This window comes from Mesoplodon mirus (genome assembly GCF_964341445.2).
Source record: "Mesoplodon mirus genome assembly, chromosome: 9".
NCBI classification, from domain to species: domain Eukaryota; kingdom Metazoa; phylum Chordata; class Mammalia; order Artiodactyla; family Ziphiidae; genus Mesoplodon; species Mesoplodon mirus.
In genome coordinates, this window is record NC_138985.1 from 28,109,566 (window position 1) to 28,133,859 (window position 24,294).

Sequence of the window (24,294 nt, forward strand, 5' to 3'; positions counted from 1 at the left end):
TTTCTGGATGAAAAATAACAGGCTCGGTTGGCACAAGTCTTTTCCCTTTGCCCTTCCACTTCTTCCAGCCGAGGACAGGAAGCTGCAGGCTAGGAATAGCAGGCAAAAGGAAAGTGGCCTGGGGTCCTGGGTCCCTCTGCGTACCTCATGGGAAAAATACCGCAGATTATGAAGTGTCTGATGCTGGGGTTCTGACACTCAGGCAGGTGCCATCCTATCCACTTCCAGTGAAGGGACAAAGGGACAGTCAGGCTGTTTCTGTAAATCCTCTATACCTGTATTTTACCAACACCTCCTCCCCAGGCAAGGTCTTGGTGCTTCTTTTTCCAATTTGTATGAAGTCTTTATTATTATAGATATTAACTCTATCATATTTGATGTGGTTGTAATATGTCTTTTAATTTTATTTATGATGACTTGCTGATTAAGCTGGTGATCTTCAGATGTCTGCAACAAAAGCTACAGTTGGTCTTCACAATTAATAATAGGGACAAATTCCTGTTTCCCAATAACCTGTCACTTAGTTGTTTTATCCTCCACTGTTTCCTTCTCAGAATCCGTTATCCACCGGAGACTGCAAATCTGTGACTTTCCAATGATCTAATTCTTTCCACGTTTATTAGCTGCCATTCTTCTGTGAAAAAAGAGCTTTCCCTTTTTTTCTTCTCTCTTCTTTTGGGAGGAGAGAAATCACTGTGTCCTAGTAGATTTTTATTTACTCAGTGTGATATAATCAATTACAGTTGTGATTCTATTTGATCCTCACATTAACCCAATGTTGGCCATTGAGAGCTTTTATGTTATTTTAAACACAAGAATTCAATTTCTTGTGTAGATTCCATATATAAGTGATATCATATTTGTCTTTCGCTGTCTGACTTACTTCATCTAGGTCTATCCAGAATATATTTATTCTTAAACATGAACAGAATGAGTTTCCTAGTCATAGATTTGGAAGGAAAACATATGTTTAAGCAAGTTCTTCAGTGGCTATTTTCTGAGTCTTTTGATTTCTGGGGGGTATATTTCTCTCACTTCTATAGATAGTTTTTGGACTGTGACTATTATTTTTGTGTAATAACTTTTGCCCCAAGACTCTTGAGAGATTATTTTGTGATTCTCTACTTTTGGAGATCGTGGATAAGTTTGAGGATAGCCTCAATTTATATTCTTTCTAGGTAATCTTTTTTTAAGATTTGATTGCTTGGATACTTTTAGGATTTAAAAAATAGAATTAGAGCATTTTGCCAAGATATCCAGGAATATAGGTCTTTCTTGCTATTGTTTTTATTGGACTTTACTGGAAACATGTTGAAATCTTCTGATTTGCATTGGAAGAACTCAGCACAGGACAATGTTCGTCTGTATATTTTTGTGACTTGGCTCTTCTCCTTTGTCATTCATCTCAGGACTTTTGTTATAGGCTGCTCTTTGTCAACGGATATCCCCTCTCTCCTTTTTCTTTACTCATAGAACTCTGTTTTAATTTTGGAATGGTCTCAGTTTAAAAGCTCTATTTCCCAGTCTTCCATGCAGGTAACAGTAGTTATATGACATAACTGAGTCCAGTGAGATATATTTGGAAGTCATTGGGTGGGGGCCTCTGGGGAAGCTCTTTAAGGGAAGCCGACTCATTTGGTATGCTGCATTTGCTCTTCCTTTTCCTCCATATTCAATCTGGAATGTGGTTATGGTGGCTGGAGTGCCAGCAGCCATCTTGCAAGCTGGGGAAGAGAGCCACACATTAAAGATGGTGTAACATTAAAGATGGAGAACAGTATGGAGGTTCCTTAAAAAACTAAACATAGAACTACCATATGACCCAGCAATCCCACTACTAGGCATATACCCTGAGAAAACCATAATTCAAAGTGAGACATGTACCAAAACGTTCATTGCAGCTCTATTCACAATAGCCCGGAGCTGGAAACAACCTAAGTGTCCATCATCGGATGAACGGATAAAGAAGATGTGGCACATATATACAATGGAATATTACTCAGCCATACAAAGAAACGGAACGGAGCTGTTTGTAATGAGGTGGATAGACCTAGAGTCTGTCCTACAGAGTGAAGTAAGTCAGAAAGAGAAAGACAAATACCGTATGCTAACACATATATATGGAATTTAAGAAAACAAATGTCATGAAGAACCTAGGGGTAAAACAGGAATAAAGACACAGATCTACTTGAGAACGGACTTGAGGATATGGGGAGGAGGAAGGGTAAGCTGTGACAAAGCGAGAGAGAGGCATGGACATACATACACTACCAAACGTAAGGTAGATAGCTAGTGGGAAGCAGCCGCAGAGCACAGGGAGATCAGCTGGGTGCTTTGTGACCTCCTGGAGAGGTGGGATAGGGAGAGTGGGAGGGAGGGAGACGCTAGAGGGAAGGGATATGGGAACAGATGTATATGTATAACTGACTCACTGTGTTGTAAAGCAGGAACTAATAAAAAATATAAAAATAAAATTAATTAAACATAACTAACTAACTAAGAAGTTAATTATGGAAATTAAGGTGCCTAGAGGACAGGGCTGGGACCAAGATGTAATTCTCCATAAAGGAATAATCACTAACTGTTTTAGATGGGCAAGAGCGAATTGTGTTCTTGAAATTAATGGGTAAACTTGGCACACAAAGGCCTCTGTTCCACCATCATCCTATGAAGGGAGCCCGAGAGCAATCATCCCAGGAAGGAAAGATAAACAGAGTGGAATCCCTGGTACGGAGTGCCCTTACCCGGCGGGGTGGGGCCTAGTGGGTGTGGCTTAGCGTGGCGTCGTCCTCTCGAGAGACCGTTAGAGCAAACGTCATAGTACCCAGCATCACTCTGGGCTGAGCTCGTGCCCGCGGCAAGGGCGCCTGGAGAGGAAGCTTGGCCACTGCCCCACTGAGGTATAGGCCATGGGAGCACGAAGCAGTCGGATGCCATGGCGCTGGTGGGGGCGTGCCCCAGAGGAGCCAGGTGCCAGTGCGGGGATGGAGGAGGCCGAGGAGGCAGTAGCGGCAGAGAGAGAGGAAGGGAAGGAGAGTGAAAAGGCCAGACCCGCCGCCCGTCAGAGGAGCCGCAAGCGGAAGACAGGCCCAGGGGGGCCGCTCACAAAAGAGCCCCGCCGGAAACGTGCTAAAGATCATTCAGGGTCCACTTATGAGGCACTCTTCCTGAGAGGAGAAGGGAGCGACGTGCGGATCTGCGCACTGGGGGAGGAGTGGAACTTGCATAGGGTCTACTTGTGCCAGTCAGGGTTCTTTGCTAGCATGTTCAGTGGCGCTTGGCGGGAGACAAACATGGATACTATAGAGTTGCAGATGCCTGACGAGAACATTGATGGCGAGGCACTGCACGAGGCTTTCGCTTCCCTGTACCGAGGCTCCATTCTCATCCCACCCGGTCGAGTCGTCGCCATCCTGGCCACAGCCAGCATGCTGCAGCTGGACCAGGTGATTCAGCGGTGCGGGGAGGTCATGAAGGAGACTGTCAGTGCCCAGACCGTGTGCAGCTACTACTACTCTGCTGAAAGCTACGGACTCCAGACCATCAGGACCGTGTGTCTTCAGTGGCTGCTGGACAACATGACGACCCTGTGTAGTGAGGGGCTATTGCGAGAAGTCCGCCTGGATCTGATGAAAGAGGTCGTTGCCTCTTCACGGCTCTTTGTGATGGGGGTGGAGATGAACGTGTACATCGTGCTGAAAATGTGGGTGTTCTTGCAGCTGCAGCCGACATGGAGGGGCCCGCGCAGTGCCCTATTGCCTGACACCAACTCATGGTTTGCCAGGTCCAGGAGGGATTCGGAGGGCACCCCTTTCCTGGAGACCGAGCAGGGCAGAGCCTTCGTGCCAGTGTTCCAGCAGCTGCGGCTTGCCTACATAATGTGCGACCCGATGTCAGCACACGTCATCCACCAGGACGCGCTGATCCCTCCCTCTTGGTTGTGTCCCTTGTACAGTGAGCATTGCCTTGGCCCCCTCCGGGCTGAGCAGACCAGAATTGTCCGGCCCATGGGCGTCTACGTGTCCGACCCCCAGGGGAGAAGCATGCGGTGCGGGAGCCAGCTCCACAGGGACGAGCTGTGCAGCTGGCGGTGGGAAGGCTTCAAATTCTTCTGGGACCTGGTGCTGCGCTACGCCAGGCAGCGCATCATTTGCCGGTGCAGCGCACGGAAAAAGTACCGCAGCTTCGGGGTCAGTCTCCTCGGGAGGAGAAAGGTCGCGTTCCGCCTGCGCCTGTTCTCCTTGGACAGGGATGGGAGAGCCGTTTTCAGGAAGGACACAGAATACCAGATGCTTTCCCTGAGACAGAATCAAGAGCTAGAGGTAATGAACCTGGAAAACCAAGACGTGGTTTTCCCCATATATGTGGCCTGTAACTTCCTGTACCTCCAGCGAGGGGAGAGTTTGCCAGGGCGTTTGCCCCTGTAAAGCAGCTCAGAGAACTGAGCAGCTCTTTCCTGGGGTCAGGGACGACCAGCTTGGTCCAGATGCCAGCTCCTTCTGTGGGACCAACCAGGCTTGCCCATCTCTGGTAACCAATTCTGTCAGAGGCTTTGTTGAACTGTAGCTCATAATACTTGAGACTGTTCACATGAGCGTATGAAGAGGACAAATTTTGAAGCCCCCCAAACTCCTCGAGAATTCATTTGCGCTGTTAACATGGCAACCTGTCCTGCTGGTTTAGGATCCATCGACACCACCCCCCGCCCTGCCCATCATTTCTGTGAAGACAAAGAGCTATTGACTTTAAAGAGAAACTCTGAGCCTACCTACTCTACTACTCTTCGTGAAACTCTCTTAATATATGTGTTTCCTTTCGTTTGATTAAGTGAATGTTAAAGTAAAATAAAAAATAACTGTACAACTGAGTGGTTTTTATTATATTCACAAAGTTGTACAAACACCACCACTAATTCCAGAATATTTCATCACCTCAGAAGGAAACCTCATACCCATTAAAGGTCACTCCTCAATCTTCCTTTCCCCCAGCTCATGGTAACTACTAATCTACTTTCTGTCTCTATCAATTTGCCTACTCTGGACATTTCATATAAATGGACCCATACAAATATGTGTCCCTTTTTGTCTGCCTTCTTTCTCTTAGCATAACTTTTCAAGGTTCATTCATGTTGTAGATATGTCTGTGCTTTGTTCCTTGTATGGCTAATAATATTCCACTGTAGAGATACACCACATTTTGTTTATCCAGTCATCAGTTGGTGGACATTTGTGTTGTTTTCACTTTTTAGTTATTGTGAATAATGCTGCTGTGAATATTCATGTACAAGTTTTTGTAAGCTACTATATGTAAACTAGATAACCAACAAGGACCTACTGTATAGCACAGGGAACTATATTCAATATAGTTGAATATAGTTGTAATAACCTATAATGGAAAAGAATCTGAAAAAGTTTTATATATATATAACTGTAAACGTTTTATATATATATATATATATATATATATATAAAACTAAATCACTCTACTGTACACCTGAAACATTATAAATCAACTATACTTCAAAAAAAAGTTTTTGTGTATATACCTAGGAATGGAATTGCTGTGTTATATGGTAACTTTATGTTTAGGCTTCTGAGGAATTGCCAGACTTTTTTCCCAAGTGGCTGCACCATTTTACATTCCCACCACTGGTGTATGAAGATTCCCGTTTCATCACATCCTCACTAATATGTGTTACTGTCTTTTAAAAAAATGTAGCCATTTTACTGGGTGTGTTTACTGCAATTTCATTGTGGTTGTGATTTGAATCATCCAAATGACTAGGAATGTTGAGGATCATTTCATGTACTTATTGGCCATTTTTATGTAGTCTTCAGAGAAATAACTCTTCAAATCACTTAACCATTTTTTAAGTGGGTTATTGTCTTTTTATCATCAAGTTGTAAGAGTTGTTTCTGTGTTCTGGTTAATGTCCAGAGTTCTCAAAAAGTTGATTTAGAATATTTGTGAGTGTTCTCATGGCTTTTATGAAGGAAAATATTTTCATAGGCCCTAGCTCCACCATTCCCAAAGGCCTTCCCTAATTAGATACTTTTTGAAAAATAAATTTATTTATTGATTGATTTATTATTTCTGGCTGTGTTGGGTCTTTGTTGCTGCATGTGGTTTTTGTCTAGTTGTGGCGAGCAGGGGCTACTCTTGGTTGTGGTGCGCGGGCTTCTCATTGCAGTGGCTTCTCTTGTGGCAGAGCATGGGCTCTAGGCGTGCAGGCTTCAGTAGTTGTGGCTTGCTGGCTCCAGAGTGCAGGCTCAGTAGTTGTGGCTCATGGACTTAGTTGCTCTGTGGCATGTGGGATCTTCCCAGACCAGGGCTTGAACCCGTGTCCCCTGCATTGGCAGGCAGATTCTTAACCACTGTGTCACTAGGGAAGTCCCACTAATTATATACTTTTAATAACCAATCACTGGAAGATAATTTGCAAGCTATATAACTGCCCAAGGATTCATAACTAGAATACTAACAAACGGATAAAACTGTATGGTAAATTTTTAAAAACCCAATAGAAAACAGATAAAAGTCATGAACAGACATTTCACAAAATAAGATATAATAATGGAAAATTAAAACATGAACAAAATGTTCAATATCATTAGCCACTAAGGAAAAAGCAATTAAAACCATAATAATATGCACATATCAGAATGGCTAAAATAAAATAGAATATTGACAACGGCAAATGCTGGTGAAGATGCAGAGAGTTTGGATCACTATATGTTTATGGTGGAACCTATAATAATACAGCCATGTGGAAAGGAGTGTGTCAGTTTCTTTTAAAACTAATTATCATATGACCCAGCAATTACACTCGTGCATTTATCCCAGAGAAACAAAAACCAATGTCCACACAAAATCCTGTATGTGAATGTTCATAGCAACTTTATTTGTAATAGCTGAAAACTGCAAGCAACACAAATGTAGTTCAGCAGGTTGATAACTAAACCAACTGTGGCACATCCATACCCAGAAATACTATGCAACAATAAAAAGGAATGCATGTAACAACGTGGATGAATCTCAAGGGAATTTGGCTCAGTGGGAAAAACCAATCTCAGAGTGTTACATTATGTATGATGTCATTTATGTAACATTTTTGAAATAACAAAATTATAGAAGTGGGGAACAGATTAGTGGTTGCCAGCTTTTATGGATGGGGAGGATGACAGGGAAATGGATGTGACTACAAAAGAACAATACATGGGATCTTAGTGGTGATGAGACAGCTCCATATTGTGATCATGGTGGTAGTTACACGAATCCATACATGTGATAAAATTACACGGACCTTCACACACACGAGTGCATTGTAAAACTGATGACATCTGAATAAGCTCTGTAGATTGTACCAATGTCAATTTCCTTGTTTTGCTAGTGTAGGATAGTTCCCATTGGGGAAGTAGGTAAAGAGCACACAAAGTTCTCTGTACTCTCTGCATCTTCCATGAATCTATAATTATTTCAAGACAAAAATATAAAGAAATCAACCAGAGAAGACTTGTGCTTAGTCCTACAGTTGTAATGTTGCCCTCTACATTCTGATAGCTTCCCTAAAGTGGAGAGAAGAGGTGAGAAGGAGTCAGAGCTAGTAATCAGGAAATTGAAAGGAACCACAATAGATCCATTTGAGTGAACAGCATGGCAGAAAGAAAGGTTCAGAAACTCCACCTTCTGTTATCAGAGAGTAAAGTACAAGGATAATGGAATAATGGGGGAGAGTTGGGAGAGTCTAAGTTTGCTTATTTATGTGTCTTTGTTGTTAACATTTTACCCTGTAAATGTTTTAATAGTGGATTTCAAAATGACAGTCTCTCGACCTGAATATCAATGTACATAAACCATTCGTTGCATTTCACATTATTTCCATAGAAATGATTCCCCAAAGCAGAACTGATGAATCTAGAGGTACACTGAGGTTTCCTGAAACGCACTGAAGAGTTGCTTTTCAGAAAAGTTGTAACAACATATGCCATATACCGACGGTCTGTGAGGTGCCAATCTCCAAATATTCAGTACCAAGTACTATGATTTATCCGTTTTATTTTTGCTCTTTTGTCAAGGAAAGAGGGGTGCTGGAGGCTGTCTCTCTGCAGGTAGTTGTGACCAGGTGACTCCTCTGAGGGTGACTTCTGGGAAAGATGTTTTTTTCTGGATGAAAAATAACAGGCTCGGTTGGCACAAGTCTTTTCCCTTTGCCCTTCCACTTCTTCCAGCCGAGGACAGGAAGCTGCAGGCTAGGAATAGCAGGCAAAAGGAAAGTGGCCTGGGGTCCTGGGTCCCTCTGCATACCTCATGGGAAAAATACCGCAGATTATGAAGTGTCTGATGCTGGGGTTCTGACACTCAGGCAGGTGCCATCCTATCCACTTCCAGTGAAGGGACAAAGGGACAGTCAGGCTGTTTCTGTAAATCCTCTATACCTGTATTTTACCAACACCTCCTCCCCAGGCAAGGTCTTGGTGCTTCTTTTTCCAATTTGTATGAAGTCTTTATTATTATAGATATTAACTCTATCATATTTGATGTGGTTGTAATATGTCTTTTAATTTTATTTATGATGACTTGCTGATTAAGCTGGTGATCTTCAGATGTCTGCAACAAAAGCTACAGTTGGTCTTCACAATTAATAATAGGGACAAATTCCTGTTTCCCAATAACCTGTCACTTAGTTGTTTTATCCTCCACTGTTTCCTTCTCAGAATCCGTTATCCACCGGAGACTGCAAATCTGTGACTTTCCAATGATCTAATTCTTTCCACGTTTATTAGCTGCCATTCTTCTGTGAAAAAAGAGCTTTCCCTTTTTTTCTTCTCTCTTCTTTTGGGAGGAGAGAAATCACTGTGTCCTAGTAGATTTTTATTTACTCAGTGTGATATAATCAATTACAGTTGTGATTCTATTTGATCCTCACATTAACCCAATGTTGGCCATTGAGAGCTTTTATGTTATTTTAAACACAAGAATTCAATTTCTTGTGTAGATTCCATATATAAGTGATATCATATTTGTCTTTCGCTGTCTGACTTACTTCATCTAGGTCTATCCAGAATATATTTATTCTTAAACATGAACAGAATGAGTTTCCTAGTCATAGATTTGGAAGGAAAACATATGTTTAAGCAAGTTCTTCAGTGGCTATTTTCTGAGTTTTTTTATTTCTGGGGGGTATATTTCTCTCACTTCTATAGACAGTTTTTGGACTGTGACTATTAATTTTGTGTAATAACTTTTGCCCCAAGACTCTTGAGAGATTATTTTGTGATTCTCTACTTTTGGAGATCGTGGATAAGTTTGAGGATAGCCTCAATTTATATTCTTTCTAGGTAATCTTTTTTTAAAATTTGATTGCTTGGATACTTTTAGGATTTAAAAAATAGAATTAGAGCATTTTGCCAAGATATCCAGGAATATAGGTCTTTCTTGCTATTGTTTTTATTGGACTTTACTGGAAACATGTTGAAATCTTCTGATTTGCATTGGAAGAACTCAGCACAGGACAATGTTCGTCTGTATATTTTTGTGACTTGGCTCTTCTCCTTTGTCATTCATCTCAGGACTTTTGTTATAGGCTGCTCTTTGTCAACGGATATCCCCTCTCTCCTTTTTCTTTACTCATAGAACTCTGTTTTAATTTTGGAATGGTCTCAGTTTAAAAGCTCTATTTCCCAGTCTTCCATGCAGGTAACAGTAGTTATATGACATAACTGAGTCCAGTGAGATATATTTGGAAGTCATTGGGTGGGGGCCTCTGGGGAAGCTCTTTAAGGGAAGCCGACTCATTTGGTATGCTGCATTTGCTCTTCCTTTTCCTCCATATTCAATCTGGAATGTGGTTATGGTGGCTGGAGTGCCAGCAGCCATCTTGCAAGCTGGGGAAGAGAGCCACACATTAAAGATGGTGTAACATTAAAGATGGAGAACAGTATGGAGGTTCCTTAAAAAACTAAACATAGAACTACCATATGACCCAGCAATCCCACTACTAGGCATATACCCTGAGAAAACCATAATTCAAAGTGAGACATGTACCAAAACGTTCATTGCAGCTCTATTCACAATAGCCCGGAGCTGGAAACAACCTAAGTGTCCATCATCGGATGAACGGATAAAGAAGATGTGGCACATATATACAATGGAATATTACTCAGCCATACAAAGAAACGGAACGGAGCTGTTTGTAATGAGGTGGATAGACCTAGAGTCTGTCCTACAGAGTGAAGTAAGTCAGAAAGAGAAAGACAAATACCGTATGCTAACACATATATATGGAATTTAAGAAAACAAATGTCATGAAGAACCTAGGGGTAAAACAGGAATAAAGACACAGATCTACTTGAGAACGGACTTGAGGATATGGGGAGGAGGAAGGGTAAGCTGTGACAAAGCGAGAGAGAGGCATGGACATACATACACTACCAAACGTAAGGTAGATAGCTAGTGGGAAGCAGCCGCAGAGCACAGGGAGATCAGCTGGGTGCTTTGTGACCTCCTGGAGAGGTGGGATAGGGAGAGTGGGAGGGAGGGAGACGCTAGAGGGAAGGGATATGGGAACAGATGTATATGTATAACTGACTCACTGTGTTGTAAAGCAGGAACTAATAAAAAATATAAAAATAAAATTAATTAAACATAACTAACTAACTAAGAAGTTAATTATGGAAATTAAGGTGCCTAGAGGACAGGGCTGGGACCAAGATGTAATTCTCCATAAAGGAATAATCACTAACTGTTTTAGATGGGCAAGAGCGAATTGTGTTCTTGAAATTAATGGGTAAACTTGGCACACAAAGGCCTCTGTTCCACCATCATCCTATGAAGGGAGCCCGAAAGCAATCATCCCAGGAAGGAAAGATAAACAGAGTGGAATCCCTGGTACGGAGTGCCCTTACCCGGCGGGGTGGGGCCTAGTGGGTGTGGCTTAGCGTGGCGTCGTCCTCTCGAGAGACCGTTAGAGCAAACGTCATAGTACCCAGCATCACTCTGGGCTGAGCTCGTGCCCGCGGCAAGGGCGCCTGGAGAGGAAGCTTGGCCACTGCCCCACTGAGGTATAGGCCATGGGAGCACGAAGCAGTCGGATGCCATGGCGCTGGTGGGGGCGTGCCCCAGAGGAGCCAGGTGCCAGTGCGGGGATGGAGGAGGCCGAGGAGGCAGTAGCGGCAGAGAGAGAGGAAGGGAAGGAGAGTGAAAAGGCCAGACCCGCCGCCCGTCAGAGGAGCCGCAAGCGGAAGACAGGCCCAGGGGGGCCGCTCACAAAAGAGCCCCGCCGGAAACGTGCTAAAGATCATTCAGGGTCCACTTATGAGGCACTCTTCCTGAGAGGAGAAGGGAGCGACGTGCGGATCTGCGCACTGGGGGAGGAGTGGAACTTGCATAGGGTCTACTTGTGCCAGTCAGGGTTCTTTGCTAGCATGTTCAGTGGCGCTTGGCGGGAGACAAACATGGATACTATAGAGTTGCAGATGCCTGACGAGAACATTGATGGCGAGGCACTGCACGAGGCTTTCGCTTCCCTGTACCGAGGCTCCATTCTCATCCCACCCGGTCGAGTCGTCGCCATCCTGGCCACAGCCAGCATGCTGCAGCTGGACCAGGTGATTCAGCGGTGCGGGGAGGTCATGAAGGAGACTGTCAGTGCCCAGACCGTGTGCAGCTACTACTACTCTGCTGAAAGCTACGGACTCCAGACCATCAGGACCGTGTGTCTTCAGTGGCTGCTGGACAACATGACGACCCTGTGTAGTGAGGGGCTATTGCGAGAAGTCCGCCTGGATCTGATGAAAGAGGTCGTTGCCTCTTCACGGCTCTTTGTGATGGGGGTGGAGATGAACGTGTACATCGTGCTGAAAATGTGGGTGTTCTTGCAGCTGCAGCCGACATGGAGGGGCCCGCGCAGTGCCCTATTGCCTGACACCAACTCATGGTTTGCCAGGTCCAGGAGGGATTCGGAGGGCACCCCTTTCCTGGAGACCGAGCAGGGCAGAGCCTTCGTGCCAGTGTTCCAGCAGCTGCGGCTTGCCTACATAATGTGCGACCCGATGTCAGCACACGTCATCCACCAGGACGCGCTGATCCCTCCCTCTTGGTTGTGTCCCTTGTACAGTGAGCATTGCCTTGGCCCCCTCCGGGCTGAGCAGACCAGAATTGTCCGGCCCATGGGCGTCTACGTGTCCGACCCCCAGGGGAGAAGCATGCGGTGCGGGAGCCAGCTCCACAGGGACGAGCTGTGCAGCTGGCGGTGGGAAGGCTTCAAATTCTTCTGGGACCTGGTGCTGCGCTACGCCAGGCAGCGCATCATTTGCCGGTGCAGCGCACGGAAAAAGTACCGCAGCTTCGGGGTCAGTCTCCTCGGGAGGAGAAAGGTCGCGTTCCGCCTGCGCCTGTTCTCCTTGGACAGGGATGGGAGAGCCGTTTTCAGGAAGGACACAGAATACCAGATGCTTTCCCTGAGACAGAATCAAGAGCTAGAGGTAATGAACCTGGAAAACCAAGACGTGGTTTTCCCCATATATGTGGCCTGTAACTTCCTGTACCTCCAGCGAGGGGAGAGTTTGCCAGGGCGTTTGCCCCTGTAAAGCAGCTCAGAGAACTGAGCAGCTCTTTCCTGGGGTCAGGGACGACCAGCTTGGTCCAGATGCCAGCTCCTTCTGTGGGACCAACCAGGCTTGCCCATCTCTGGTAACCAATTCTGTCAGAGGCTTTGTTGAACTGTAGCTCATAATACTTGAGACTGTTCACATGAGCGTATGAAGAGGACAAATTTTGAAGCCCCCCAAACTCCTCGAGAATTCATTTGCGCTGTTAACATGGCAACCTGTCCTGCTGGTTTAGGATCCATCGACACCACCCCCCGCCCTGCCCATCATTTCTGTGAAGACAAAGAGCTATTGACTTTAAAGAGAAACTCTGAGCCTACCTACTCTACTACTCTTCGTGAAACTCTCTTAATATATGTGTTTCCTTTCGTTTGATTAAGTGAATGTTAAAGTAAAATAAAAAATAACTGTACAATTGAGTGGTTTTTATTATATTCACAAAGTTGTACAAACACCACCACTAATTCCAGAATATTTCATCACCTCAGAAGGAAACCTCATACCCATTAAAGGTCACTCCTCAATCTTCCTTTCCCCCAGCTCATGGTAACTACTAATCTACTTTCTGTCTCTATCAATTTGCCTACTCTGGACATTTCATATAAATGGACCCATACAAATATGTGTCCCTTTTTGTCTGCCTTCTTTCTCTTAGCATAACTTTTCAAGGTTCATTCATGTTGTAGATATGTCTGTGCTTTGTTCCTTGTATGGCTAATAATATTCCACTGTAGAGATACACCACATTTTGTTTATCCAGTCATCAGTTGGTGGACATTTGTGTTGTTTTCACTTTTTAGTTATTGTGAATAATGCTGCTGTGAATATTCATGTACAAGTTTTTGTAAGCTACTATATGTAAACTAGATAACCAACAAGGACCTACTGTATAGCACAGGGAACTATATTCAATATAGTTGAATATAGTTGTAATAACCTATAATGGAAAAGAATCTGAAAAAGTTTTATATATATATAACTGTAAACGTTTTATATATATATATATATATATATATATATATATATATATATATATATATAAAACTACATCACTCTACTGTACACCTGAAACATTATAAATCAACTATACTTCAAAAAAAAGTTTTTGTGTATATACCTAGGAATGGAATTGCTGTGTTATATGGTAACTTTATGTTTAGGCTTCTGAGGAATTGCCAGACTTTTTTCCCAAGTGGCTGCACCATTTTACATTCCCACCACTGGTGTATGAAGATTCCCGTTTCATCACATCCTCACTAATATGTGTTACTGTCTTTTAAAAAAATGTAGCCATTTTACTGGGTGTGTTTACTGCAATTTCATTGTGGTTGTGATTTGAATTATCTAAATGACTAGCAATGTTGAGCATCATTTCATGTACTTATTGGCCATTTTTATGTAGTCTTCAGAGAAATAACTCTTCAAATCACTTAATCATTTTTAAGTGGGTTATTGTCTTTTTATCGTCAAGTTGTAAGAGTTGTTTATGTGTTCTGGTTAATTTCCAGAGTTCTCGAAAAGTTGATTTAGAATATTTGTGAGTGTTCTCATGGCTTTTATGAAGGAAAATATTTTCATAGGCCCTAGCTCCACCATTCCCAAAGGCCTTCCCTAATTAGATACTTTTTAAAAAATAAATTTATTTATTTATTGATTGATTTATTATTTCTGGCTGTGTTGGGTCTTTGTTGCTGCATGTGGTTTTTGTCTAGTTGTGGCGAGCAGGGGCTACTCTTGGTTGTGGTGCGCGGGCTTCTCATTGCAGTGGCTTCTCTTGTGGCAGAGCATGGGCTCTAGGCGTGCAGGCTTCAGTAGTTGTGGCTTGCTGGCTCTAGAGTGCAGGCTCAGTAGTTGTGGCTCATGGACTTAGTTGCTCTGTGGCATGTGGGATCTTCCCAGACCAGGGCTTGAACCCGTGTCCCCTGCATTGGCAGGCAGATTCTTAACCACTGTGTCACTAGGGAAGTCCCACTAATTATATACTTTTAATAACCAATCACTGGAAGATAATTTGCAAGCTATATAACTGCCCAAGGATTCATAACTAGAATACTAACAAACGGATAAAACTGTATGGTAAATTTTTAAAAACCCAATAGAAAACAGATAAAAGTCATGAACAGACATTTCACAAAATAAGATATAATAATGGAAAATTAAAACATGAAAAAAATGTTCAATATCATTAGCCACTAAGGAAAAAGCAATTAAAACCATAATAATATGCACATATCAGAATGGCTAAAATAAAATAGAATATTGACAACGGCAAATGCTGGTGAAGATGCAGAGAGCTTGGATCACTATATGTTTATGGTGGAACCTATAATAATACAGCCATGTGGAAAGGAGTGTGTCAGTTTCTTTTAAAACTAATTATCATATGACCCAGCAATTACACTCGTGCATTTATCCCAGAGAAAAAAAACCAATGTCCACACAAAATCCTGTATGTGAATGTTCATAGCAACTTTATTTGTAATAGCTGAAAACTGCAAGCAACACAAATGTAGTTCAGCAGGTTGATAACTAAACCACCTGTGGCACATCCACACCCAGAAATACTATGCAACAATAAACAGGAATGCATGGAACAACGTGGATGAATCTCAAGGGAATTTGGCTCAGTGGGAAAAACCGATCTCAAAGTGTTACATTCTGTATGATGTCACTTATGTAACATTCTTGAAATAAGAAAATTATAGAAGTGGGGAACAGATTAGTGGTTGCCAGCTTTTATGGATGGGGAGGATGACAGTGAAATGGATGTGACTAGAAAAGAACAATACATGGGATCTTAGTGGTGATGAGACAGCTCCATATTGTGATCATGGTGGTAGTTACACGAATCCATACATGTGATAAAATTACACGGACCTTCACACACACGAGTGCATTGTAAAACTGATGACATCTGAATAAGCTCTGTAGATTGTACCAATGTCAATTTCCTTGTTTTGCTAGTGTAGGATAGTTCCCATTGGGGAAGTAGGTAAAGAGCACACAAAGTTCTCTGTACTCTCTGCATCTTCCATGAATCTATAATTATTTCAAGACAAAAATATAAAGAAATCAACCAGAGAAGACTTGTGCTTAGTCCTACAGTTGTAATGTTGCCCTCTACATTCTGATAGCTTCCCTAAAGTGGAGAGAAGAGGTGAGAAGGAGTCAGAGCTAGTAATCAGGAAATTGAAAGGAACCACAATAGATCCATTTGAGTGAATAGCATGGCAGAAAGAAAGGTTCAGAAACTCCACCTTCTGTTATCAGAGAGTAAAGTACAAGGATAATGGAATAATGGGGGAGAGTTGGGAGAGTCTAAGTTTGCTTATTTATGTGTCTTTGTTGTTAACATTTTACCCTGTAAATGTTTTAATAGTGGATTTCAAAATGACAGTCTCTCGACCTGAATATCAATGTACATAAACCATTCATTGCATTTCACATTATTTCCATAGAAATGATTCCCCAATGCAGAACTGATTAATCTAGAGGTACATTGTGGTTTCCTTAAACACACTGACGAGTTGCTTTTCAGAAAAGTTGTAACAACATATGCCATATACCAACGGTCTGTGAGGTGCCAATCTCCAAATATTCAGTACCAAGTACTATTATTTATCCATTTTATTTTTGCTCTTTGGTCAAGGAAAGAGGGGTGCTGGAGGCTGTCTCTCTGTAGGTAATTGTGACCAGGTGACTCCTCTGAGGGTGACTTATGGGAAAGATGTTCTTTCTGGGTGAAATATAACAGGCTTGGTTGGCACAAGTCTTTTCCCTTTGCCCTTCCACTTCTTCCAGCCGAGGACAGGAAGCTGCAGGCTAGGAATAGCAGGCAAAAGGAAAGTGGCCTGGGGTCCTGGGTCCCTCTGCGTACCTCATGGGAAAAATACCGCAGATTATGAAGTGTCTGATGCTGGGGTACTGACACTCAGGCAGGTGCCATCCTATCCACTTCCAGTGAAGGGACAAAGGGACAGTCAGGCTGTTTCTGTAAATCCTCTATACCTGTATTTTACCAACACCTCCTCCCCAGGCAAGGTCTTGGTGCTTCTTTTTCCAATTTGTATGAAGTCTTTATTATTATAGATATTAACACTATCATATTTGATATGGTTGTAATATGTCTTTTAATTTTATTTATGATGACTTGCTGTTAAGCTGGTGATCTTCAGATGTCTGCAACAAAAGCTACAGTTGGTCTTCACAATTAATAATAGGGACAAATTCCTGTTTCCCAATAACTTGTCACTTAGTTGTTTTATCCTCCACTGTTTCCTTCTCAGAATCCTTTATCCACTGGGGACTGCAAATCCGTGAGTTTCCAATGATCTAATTCCTTCCACGTTTATTAGCTGCCATTCTTCTGTGAAAAAGAGCTTTCCCTTTTTTTCTTCTCTCTTCTTTTGGGAGGAGAGAAATCACTGTGTCCTAGTAGATTTTTATTTACTCAGTGTGATATAATCAATTACAGTTGTGATTCTATTTGATCCTCAAATTAACCCAATGTTGGCCATTGAGAGCTTTTATGTTATTTTAAACACAAGAATTCAATTTCTTGTGTAGATTCCATATATAAGTGATATCATATTTGTCTTTCGCTGTCTGACTTACTTCGCTTAATATGATAACTTCTAGGTCTATCCAGAATATATTTATTCTTAAACATGAGCAGAATGAGTTTCCTATTCATACATTTTGAAGGAAAACATATGTTTAAGCATGTTCTTCAGTGGCTATTTTCTGAGTTTTTTGATTTCTGGGGGGTATATTTCTCTCACTTCTATAGATAGTTTTTGGACTGTGACTATTATTTTTGTGTAATAACTTTTGCCCCAAGACTCTTGAGAGATTATTTTGTGATTCTCTACTTTTGGAGATCGTGGATAAGTTTGAGGATAGCCTCAATTTATATTCTTTCTAGGTAATCTTTTTTTAAGATTTGATTGCTTGGATACTTTTAGGATTTAAAAAATAGAATTAGAGCATTTTGCCAAGATATCCAGGAATATAGGTCTTTCTTGCTATTGTTTTTATTGGACTTTACTGGAAACATGTTGAAATCTTCTGATTTGCATTGGAAGAACTCAGCACAGGACAATGTTCGTCTGTATATTTTTGTGACTTGGCTCTTCTCCTTTGTCACTCAACTCAGGACTTTTGTTATAGGCTGCTCTTTGTCAACGGATATCCCCTCTCTCCTTTTTCTTTACTCATAGAACTCTGTTTTAATTTTGGAATGGTCTCAGTTTAAAAGCTCTATTTCCCAGTCTTCCATGCAGGTAACGGTAGTTATATGACATAACTGAGTCCAGTGAGATATATTTGGAAGTCATTGGGTGGGGGCCTCTGGGGAAGCTCTTTAAGGGAAGCCGACTCATTTGGTATGCTGCATTTGCTCTTCCTTTTCCTCCATATTCAATCTGGAATGTGGTTATGGTGGCTGGAGTGCCAGCAGCCATCTTGCAAGCTGGGGAAGAGAGCCACACATTAAAGATGGTGTAACATTAAAGATGGAGAACAGTATGGAGGTTCCTTAAAAAACTAAACATAGAACTACCATATGACCCAGCAATCCCACTACTAGGCATATACCCTGAGAAAACCATAATTCAAAGTGAGACATGTACCAAAACGTTCATGGCAGCTCTATTCACAATAGCCCGGAGCTGGAAACAACCTAAGTGTCCATCATCGGATGAACGGATAAAGAAGATGTGGCACATATATACAATGGAATATTACTCAGCCATACAAAGAAACGGAACGGAGCTGTTTGTAATGAGGTGGATAGACCTAGAGTCTGTCCTACAGAGTGAAGTAAGTCAGAAAGAGAAAGACAAATACCGTATGCTAACACATATATATGGAATTTAAGAAAACAAATGTCATGAAGAACCTAGGGGTAAAACAGGAATAAAGACACAGATCTACTTGAGAACGGACTTGAGGATATGGGGAGGAGGAAGGGTAAGCTGTGACAAAGCGAGAGAGAGGCATGGACATACATACACTACCAAACGTAAGGTAGATAGCTAGTGGGAAGCAGCCGCAGAGCACAGGGAGATCAGCTGGGTGCTTTGTGACCTCCTGGAGAGGTGGGATAGGGAGAGTGGGAGGGAGGGAGACGCTAGAGGGAAGGGATATGGGAACAGATGTATATGTATAACTGACTCACTGTGTTGTAAAGCAGGAACTAATAAAAAATATAAAAATAAAATTAATTAAACATAACTAACTAAATAAGAAGTTAATTATGGAAATTAAGGTGCCTAGAGGACAGGGCTGGGACCAAGATGTAATTCTCCATAAAGGAATAATCACTAACTGTTTTAGATGGGCAAGAGCGAATTGTGTTCTTGAAATTAATGGGTAAACTTGGCACACAAAGGCCTCTGTTCCACCATCATCCTATGAAGGGAGCCCGAGAGCAATCATCCCAGGAAGGAAAGATAAACAGAGTGGAATCCCTGGTACGGAGTGCCCTTACCCGGCGGGGTGGGGCCTAGTGGGTGTGGCTTAGCGTGGCGTCGTCCTCTCGAGAGACCGTTAGAGCAAACGTCATAGTACCCAGCATCACTCTGGGCTGAGCTCGTGCCCGCGGCAAGGGCGCCTGGAGAGGAAGCTTGGCCACTGCCCCACTGAGGTATAGGCCATGGGAGCACGAAGCAGTCGGATGCCATGGCGCTGGTGGGGGCGTGCCCCAGAGGAGCCAGGTGCCAGTGCGGGGATGGAGGAGGCCGAGGAGGCAGTAGCGGCAGAGAGAGAGGAAGGGAAGGAGAGTGAAAAGGCCAGACCCGCCGCCCGTCAGAGGAGCCGCAAGCGGAAGACAGGCCCAGGGGGGCCGCTCACAAAAGAGCCCCGCCGGAAACGTGCTAAAGATCATTCAGGGTCCACTTATGAGGCACTCTTCCTGAGAGGAGAAGGGAGCGACGTGCGGATCTGCGCACTGGGGGAGGAGTGGAACTTGCATAGGGTCTACTTGTGCCAGTCAGGGTTCTTTGCTAGCATGTTCAGTGGCGCTTGGCGGGAGACAAACATGGATACTATAGAGTTGCAGATGCCTGACGAGAACATTGATGGCGAGGCACTGCACGAGGCTTTCGCTTCCCTGTACCGAGGCTCCATTCTCATCCCACCCGGTCGAGTCGTCGCCATCCTGGCCACAGCCAGCATGCTGCAGCTGGACCAGGTGATTCAGCGGTGCGGGGAGGTCATGAAGGAGACTGTCAGTGCCCAGACCGTGTGCAGCTACTACTACTCTGCTGAAAGCTACGGACTCCAGACCATCAGGACCGTGTGTCTTCAGTGGCTGCTGGACAACATGACGACCCTGTGTAGTGAGGGGCTATTGCGAGAAGTCCGCCTGGATCTGATGAAAGAGGTCGTTGCCTCTTCACGGCTCTTTGTGATGGGGGTGGAGATGAACGTGTACATCGTGCTGAAAATGTGGGTGTTCTTGCAGCTGCAGCCGACATGGAGGGGCCCGCGCAGTGCCCTATTGCCTGACACCAACTCATGGTTTGCCAGGTCCAGGAGGGATTCGGAGGGCACCCCTTTCCTGGAGACCGAGCAGGGCAGAGCCTTCGTGCCAGTGTTCCAGCAGCTGCGGCTTGCCTACATAATGTGCGACCCGATGTCAGCACACGTCATCCACCAGGACGCGCTGATCCCTCCCTCTTGGTTGTGTCCCTTGTACAGTGAGCATTGCCTTGGCCCCCTCCGGGCTGAGCAGACCAGAATTGTCCGGCCCATGGGCGTCTACGTGTCCGACCCCCAGGGGAGAAGCATGCGGTGCGGGAGCCAGCTCCACAGGGACGAGCTGTGCAGCTGGCGGTGGGAAGGCTTCAAATTCTTCTGGGACCTGGTGCTGCGCTACGCCAGGCAGCGCATCATTTGCCGGTGCAGCGCACGGAAAAAGTACCGCAGCTTCGGGGTCAGTCTCCTCGGGAGGAGAAAGGTCGCGTTCCGCCTGCGCCTGTTCTCCTTGGACAGGGATGGGAGAGCCGTTTTCAGGAAGGACACAGAATACCAGATGCTTTCCCTGAGACAGAATCAAGAGCTAGAGGTAATGAACCTGGAAAACCAAGACGTGGTTTTCCCCATATATGTGGCCTGTAACTTCCTGTACCTCCAGCGAGGGGAGAGTTTGCCAGGGCGTTTGCCCCTGTAAAGCAGCTCAGAGAACTGAGCAGCTCTTTCCTGGGGTCAGGGACGACCAGCTTGGTCCAGATGCCAGCTCCTTCTGTGGGACCAACCAGGCTTGCCCATCTCTGGTAACCAATTCTGTCAGAGGCTTTGTTGAACTGTAGCTCATAATACTTGAGACTGTTCACATGAGCGTATGAAGAGGACAAATTTTGAAGCCCCCCAAACTCCTCGAGAATTCATTTGCGCTGTTAACATGGCAACCTGTCCTGCTGGTTTAGGATCCATCGACACCACCCCCCGCCCTGCCCATCATTTCTGTGAAGACAAAGAGCTATTGACTTTAAAGAGAAACTCTGAGCCTACCTACTCTACTACTCTTCGTGAAACTCTCTTAATATATGTGTTTCCTTTCGTTTGATTAAGTGAATGTTAAAGTAAAATAAAAAATAACTGTACAATTGAGTGGTTTTTATTATATTCACAAAGTTGTACAAACACCACCACTAATTCCAGAATATTTCATCACCTCAGAAGGAAACCTCATACCCATTAAAGGTCACTCCTCAATCTTCCTTTCCCCCAGCTCATGGTAACTACTAATCTACTTTCTGTCTCTATCAATTTGCCTACTCTGGACATTTCATATAAATGGACCCATACAAATATGTGTCCCTTTTTGTCTGCCTTCTTTCTCTTAGCATAACTTTTCAAGGTTCATTCATGTTGTAGATATGTCTGTGCTTTGTTCCTTGTATGGCTAATAATATTCCACTGTAGAGATACACCACATTTTGTTTATCCAGTCATCAGTTGGTGGACATTTGTGTTGTTTTCACTTTTTAGTTATTGTGAATAATGCTGCTGTGAATATTCATGTACAAGTTTTTGTAAGCTACTATATGTAAACTAGATAACCAACAAGGACCTACTGTATAGCACAGGGAACTATATTCAATATAGTTGAATATAGTTGTAATAACCTATAATGGAAAAGAATCTGAAAAAGTTTTATATATATATAACTGTAAACGTTTTATATATATATATATATATATATATATATATATATATAAAACTAAATCACTCTACTGTACACCTGAAACATTATAAATCAACTATACTTCAAAAAAAAGTTTTTGTGTATATACCTAGGAATGGAATTGCTGTGTTATATGGTAACTTTATGTTTAGGCTTCTGAGGAATTGCCAGACTTTTTTCCCAAGTGGCTGCACCATTTTACATTCCCACCACTGGTGTATGAAGATTCCCGTTTCATCACATCCTCACTAATATGTGTTACTGTCTTTTAAAAAAATGTAGCCATTTTACTGGGTGTGTTTACTGCAATTTCATTGTGGTTGTGATTTGAATTATCTAAATGACTAGCAATGTTGAGCATCATTTCATGTACTTATTGGCCATTTTTATGTAGTCTTCAGAGAAATAACTCTTCAAATCACTTAATCATTTTTAAGTGGGTTATTGTCTTTTTATCGTCAAGTTGTAAGAGTTGTTTATGTGTTCTGGTTAATTTCCAGAGTTCTCGAAAAGTTGATTTAGAATATTTGTGAGTGTTCTCATGGCTTTTATGAAGGAAAATATTTTCATAGGCCCTAGCTCCACCATTCCCAAAGGCCTTCCCTAATTAGATACTTTTTAAAAAATAAATTTATTTATTTATTGATTGATTTATTATTTCTGGCTGTGTTGGGTCTTTGTTGCTGCATGTGGTTTTTGTCTAGTTGTGGCGAGCAGGGGCTACTCTTGGTTGTGGTGCGCGGGCTTCTCATTGCAGTGGCTTCTCTTGTGGCAGAGCATGGGCTCTAGGCGTGCAGGCTTCAGTAGTTGTGGCTTGCTGGCTCTAGAGTGCAGGCTCAGTAGTTGTGGCTCATGGACTTAGTTGCTCTGTGGCATGTGGGATCTTCCCAGACCAGGGCTTGAACCCGTGTCCCCTGCATTGGCAGGCAGATTCTTAACCACTGTGTCACTAGGGAAGTCCCACTAATTATATACTTTTAATAACCAATCACTGGAAGATAATTTGCAAGCTGTATAACTGCCCAAGGATTCATAACTAGAATACTAACAAACGGATAAAACTGTATGGTAAATTTTTAAAAACCCAATAGAAAACAGATAAAAGTCATGAACAGACATTTCACAAAATAAGATATAATAATGGAAAATTAAAACATGAAAAAAATGTTCAATATCATTAGCCACTAAGGAAAAAGCAATTAAAACCATAATAATATGCACATATCAGAATGGCTAAAATAAAATAGAATATTGACAACGGCAAATGCTGGTGAAGATGCAGAGAGTTTGGATCACTATATGTTTATGGTGGAACCTATAATAATACAGCCATGTGGAAAGGAGTGTGTCAGTTTCTTTTAAAACTAATTATCATATGACCCAGCAATTACACTCGTGCATTTATCCCAGAGAAACAAAAACCAATGTCCACACAAAATCCTGTATGTGAATGTTCATAGCAACTTTATTTGTAATAGCTGAAAACTGCAAGCAACACAAATGTAGTTCAGCAGGTTGATAACTAAACCACCTGTGGCACATCCACACCCAGAAATACTATGCAACAATAAACAGGAATGCATGGAACAACGTGGATGAATCTCAAGGGAATTTGGCTCAGTGGGAAAAACCGATCTCAAAGTGTTACATTCTGTATGATGTCACTTATGTAACATTCTTGAAATAAGAAAATTATAGAAGTGGGGAACAGATTAGTGGTTGCCAGCTTTTATGGATGGGGAGGATGACAGGGAAATGGATGTGACTAGAAAAGAACAATACATGGGATCTTAGTGGTGATGAGACAGCTCCATATTGTGATCCTGTTGGTAGTTACACGAATCCATTCATGTGATAAAATTACACGGACCTTCACACACACGAGTGCATTGTAAAACTGATGACATCTGAATAAGCTCTGTAGATTGTACCAATGTCAATTTCCTTGTTTTGCTAGTGTAGGATAGTTCCCATTGGGGAAGTAGGTAAAGAGCACACAAAGTTCTCTGTACTCTCTGCATCTTCCATGAATCTATAATTATTTCAAGACAAAAATATAAAGAAATCAACCAGAGAAGACTTGTGCTTAGTCCTACAGTTGTAATGTTGCCCTCTACATTCTGATAGCTTCCCTAAAGTGGAGAGAAGAGGTGAGAAGGAGTCAGAGCTAGTAATCAGGAAATTGAAAGGAACCACAATAGATCCATTTGAGTGAATAGCATGGCAGAAAGAAAGGTTCAGAAACTCCACCTTCTGTTATCAGAGAGTAAAGTACAAGGATAATGGAATAATGGGGGAGAGTTGGGAGAGTCTAAGTTTGCTTATTTATGTGTCTTTGTTGTTAACATTTTACCCTGTAAATGTTTTAATAGTGGATTTCAAAATGACAGTCTCTCGACCTGAATATCAATGTACATAAACCATTCATTGCATTTCACATTATTTCCATAGAAATGATTCCCCAATGCAGAACTGATTAATCTAGAGGTACATTGT

The 24,294-nt window shown here is 42.7% G+C and overlaps 4 protein-coding genes across 5 annotated transcripts in view; all 4 read left to right on the plus strand.

The window, feature by feature from the left end:
* Positions 1-24,294, plus strand: part of HECW1 (HECT, C2 and WW domain containing E3 ubiquitin protein ligase 1) — a gene marked incomplete at both ends in the record, with an annotated part of 618,153 nt that overhangs the window by 135,373 nt on the left and 458,486 nt on the right. The gene's annotated exons all lie outside the window — the stretch shown is intronic.
* Positions 1,932-5,358, plus strand: LOC309810464 (germ cell-less protein-like 1). Its single transcript, XM_082632492.1, has one exon. The coding sequence runs from the start codon at positions 2,910-2,912 to the stop codon at positions 4,425-4,427; it is 1,518 nt and encodes a 505-aa protein (XP_082488618.1). The 5' UTR covers positions 1,932-2,909; the 3' UTR covers positions 4,428-5,358.
* Positions 10,939-12,997, plus strand: LOC309810648 (germ cell-less protein-like 1). The gene has a single exon (XM_082632821.1). It carries the CDS (start codon positions 11,070-11,072, stop codon positions 12,585-12,587), a length of 1,518 nt encoding a protein of 505 aa, XP_082488947.1. The 5' UTR covers positions 10,939-11,069; the 3' UTR covers positions 12,588-12,997.
* On the plus strand, positions 18,813-21,191 carry LOC309810321 (germ cell-less protein-like 1). Its single transcript, XM_082632290.1, has one exon. It carries the CDS (start codon positions 19,264-19,266, stop codon positions 20,779-20,781), a length of 1,518 nt encoding a protein of 505 aa, XP_082488416.1. The 5' UTR covers positions 18,813-19,263; the 3' UTR covers positions 20,782-21,191.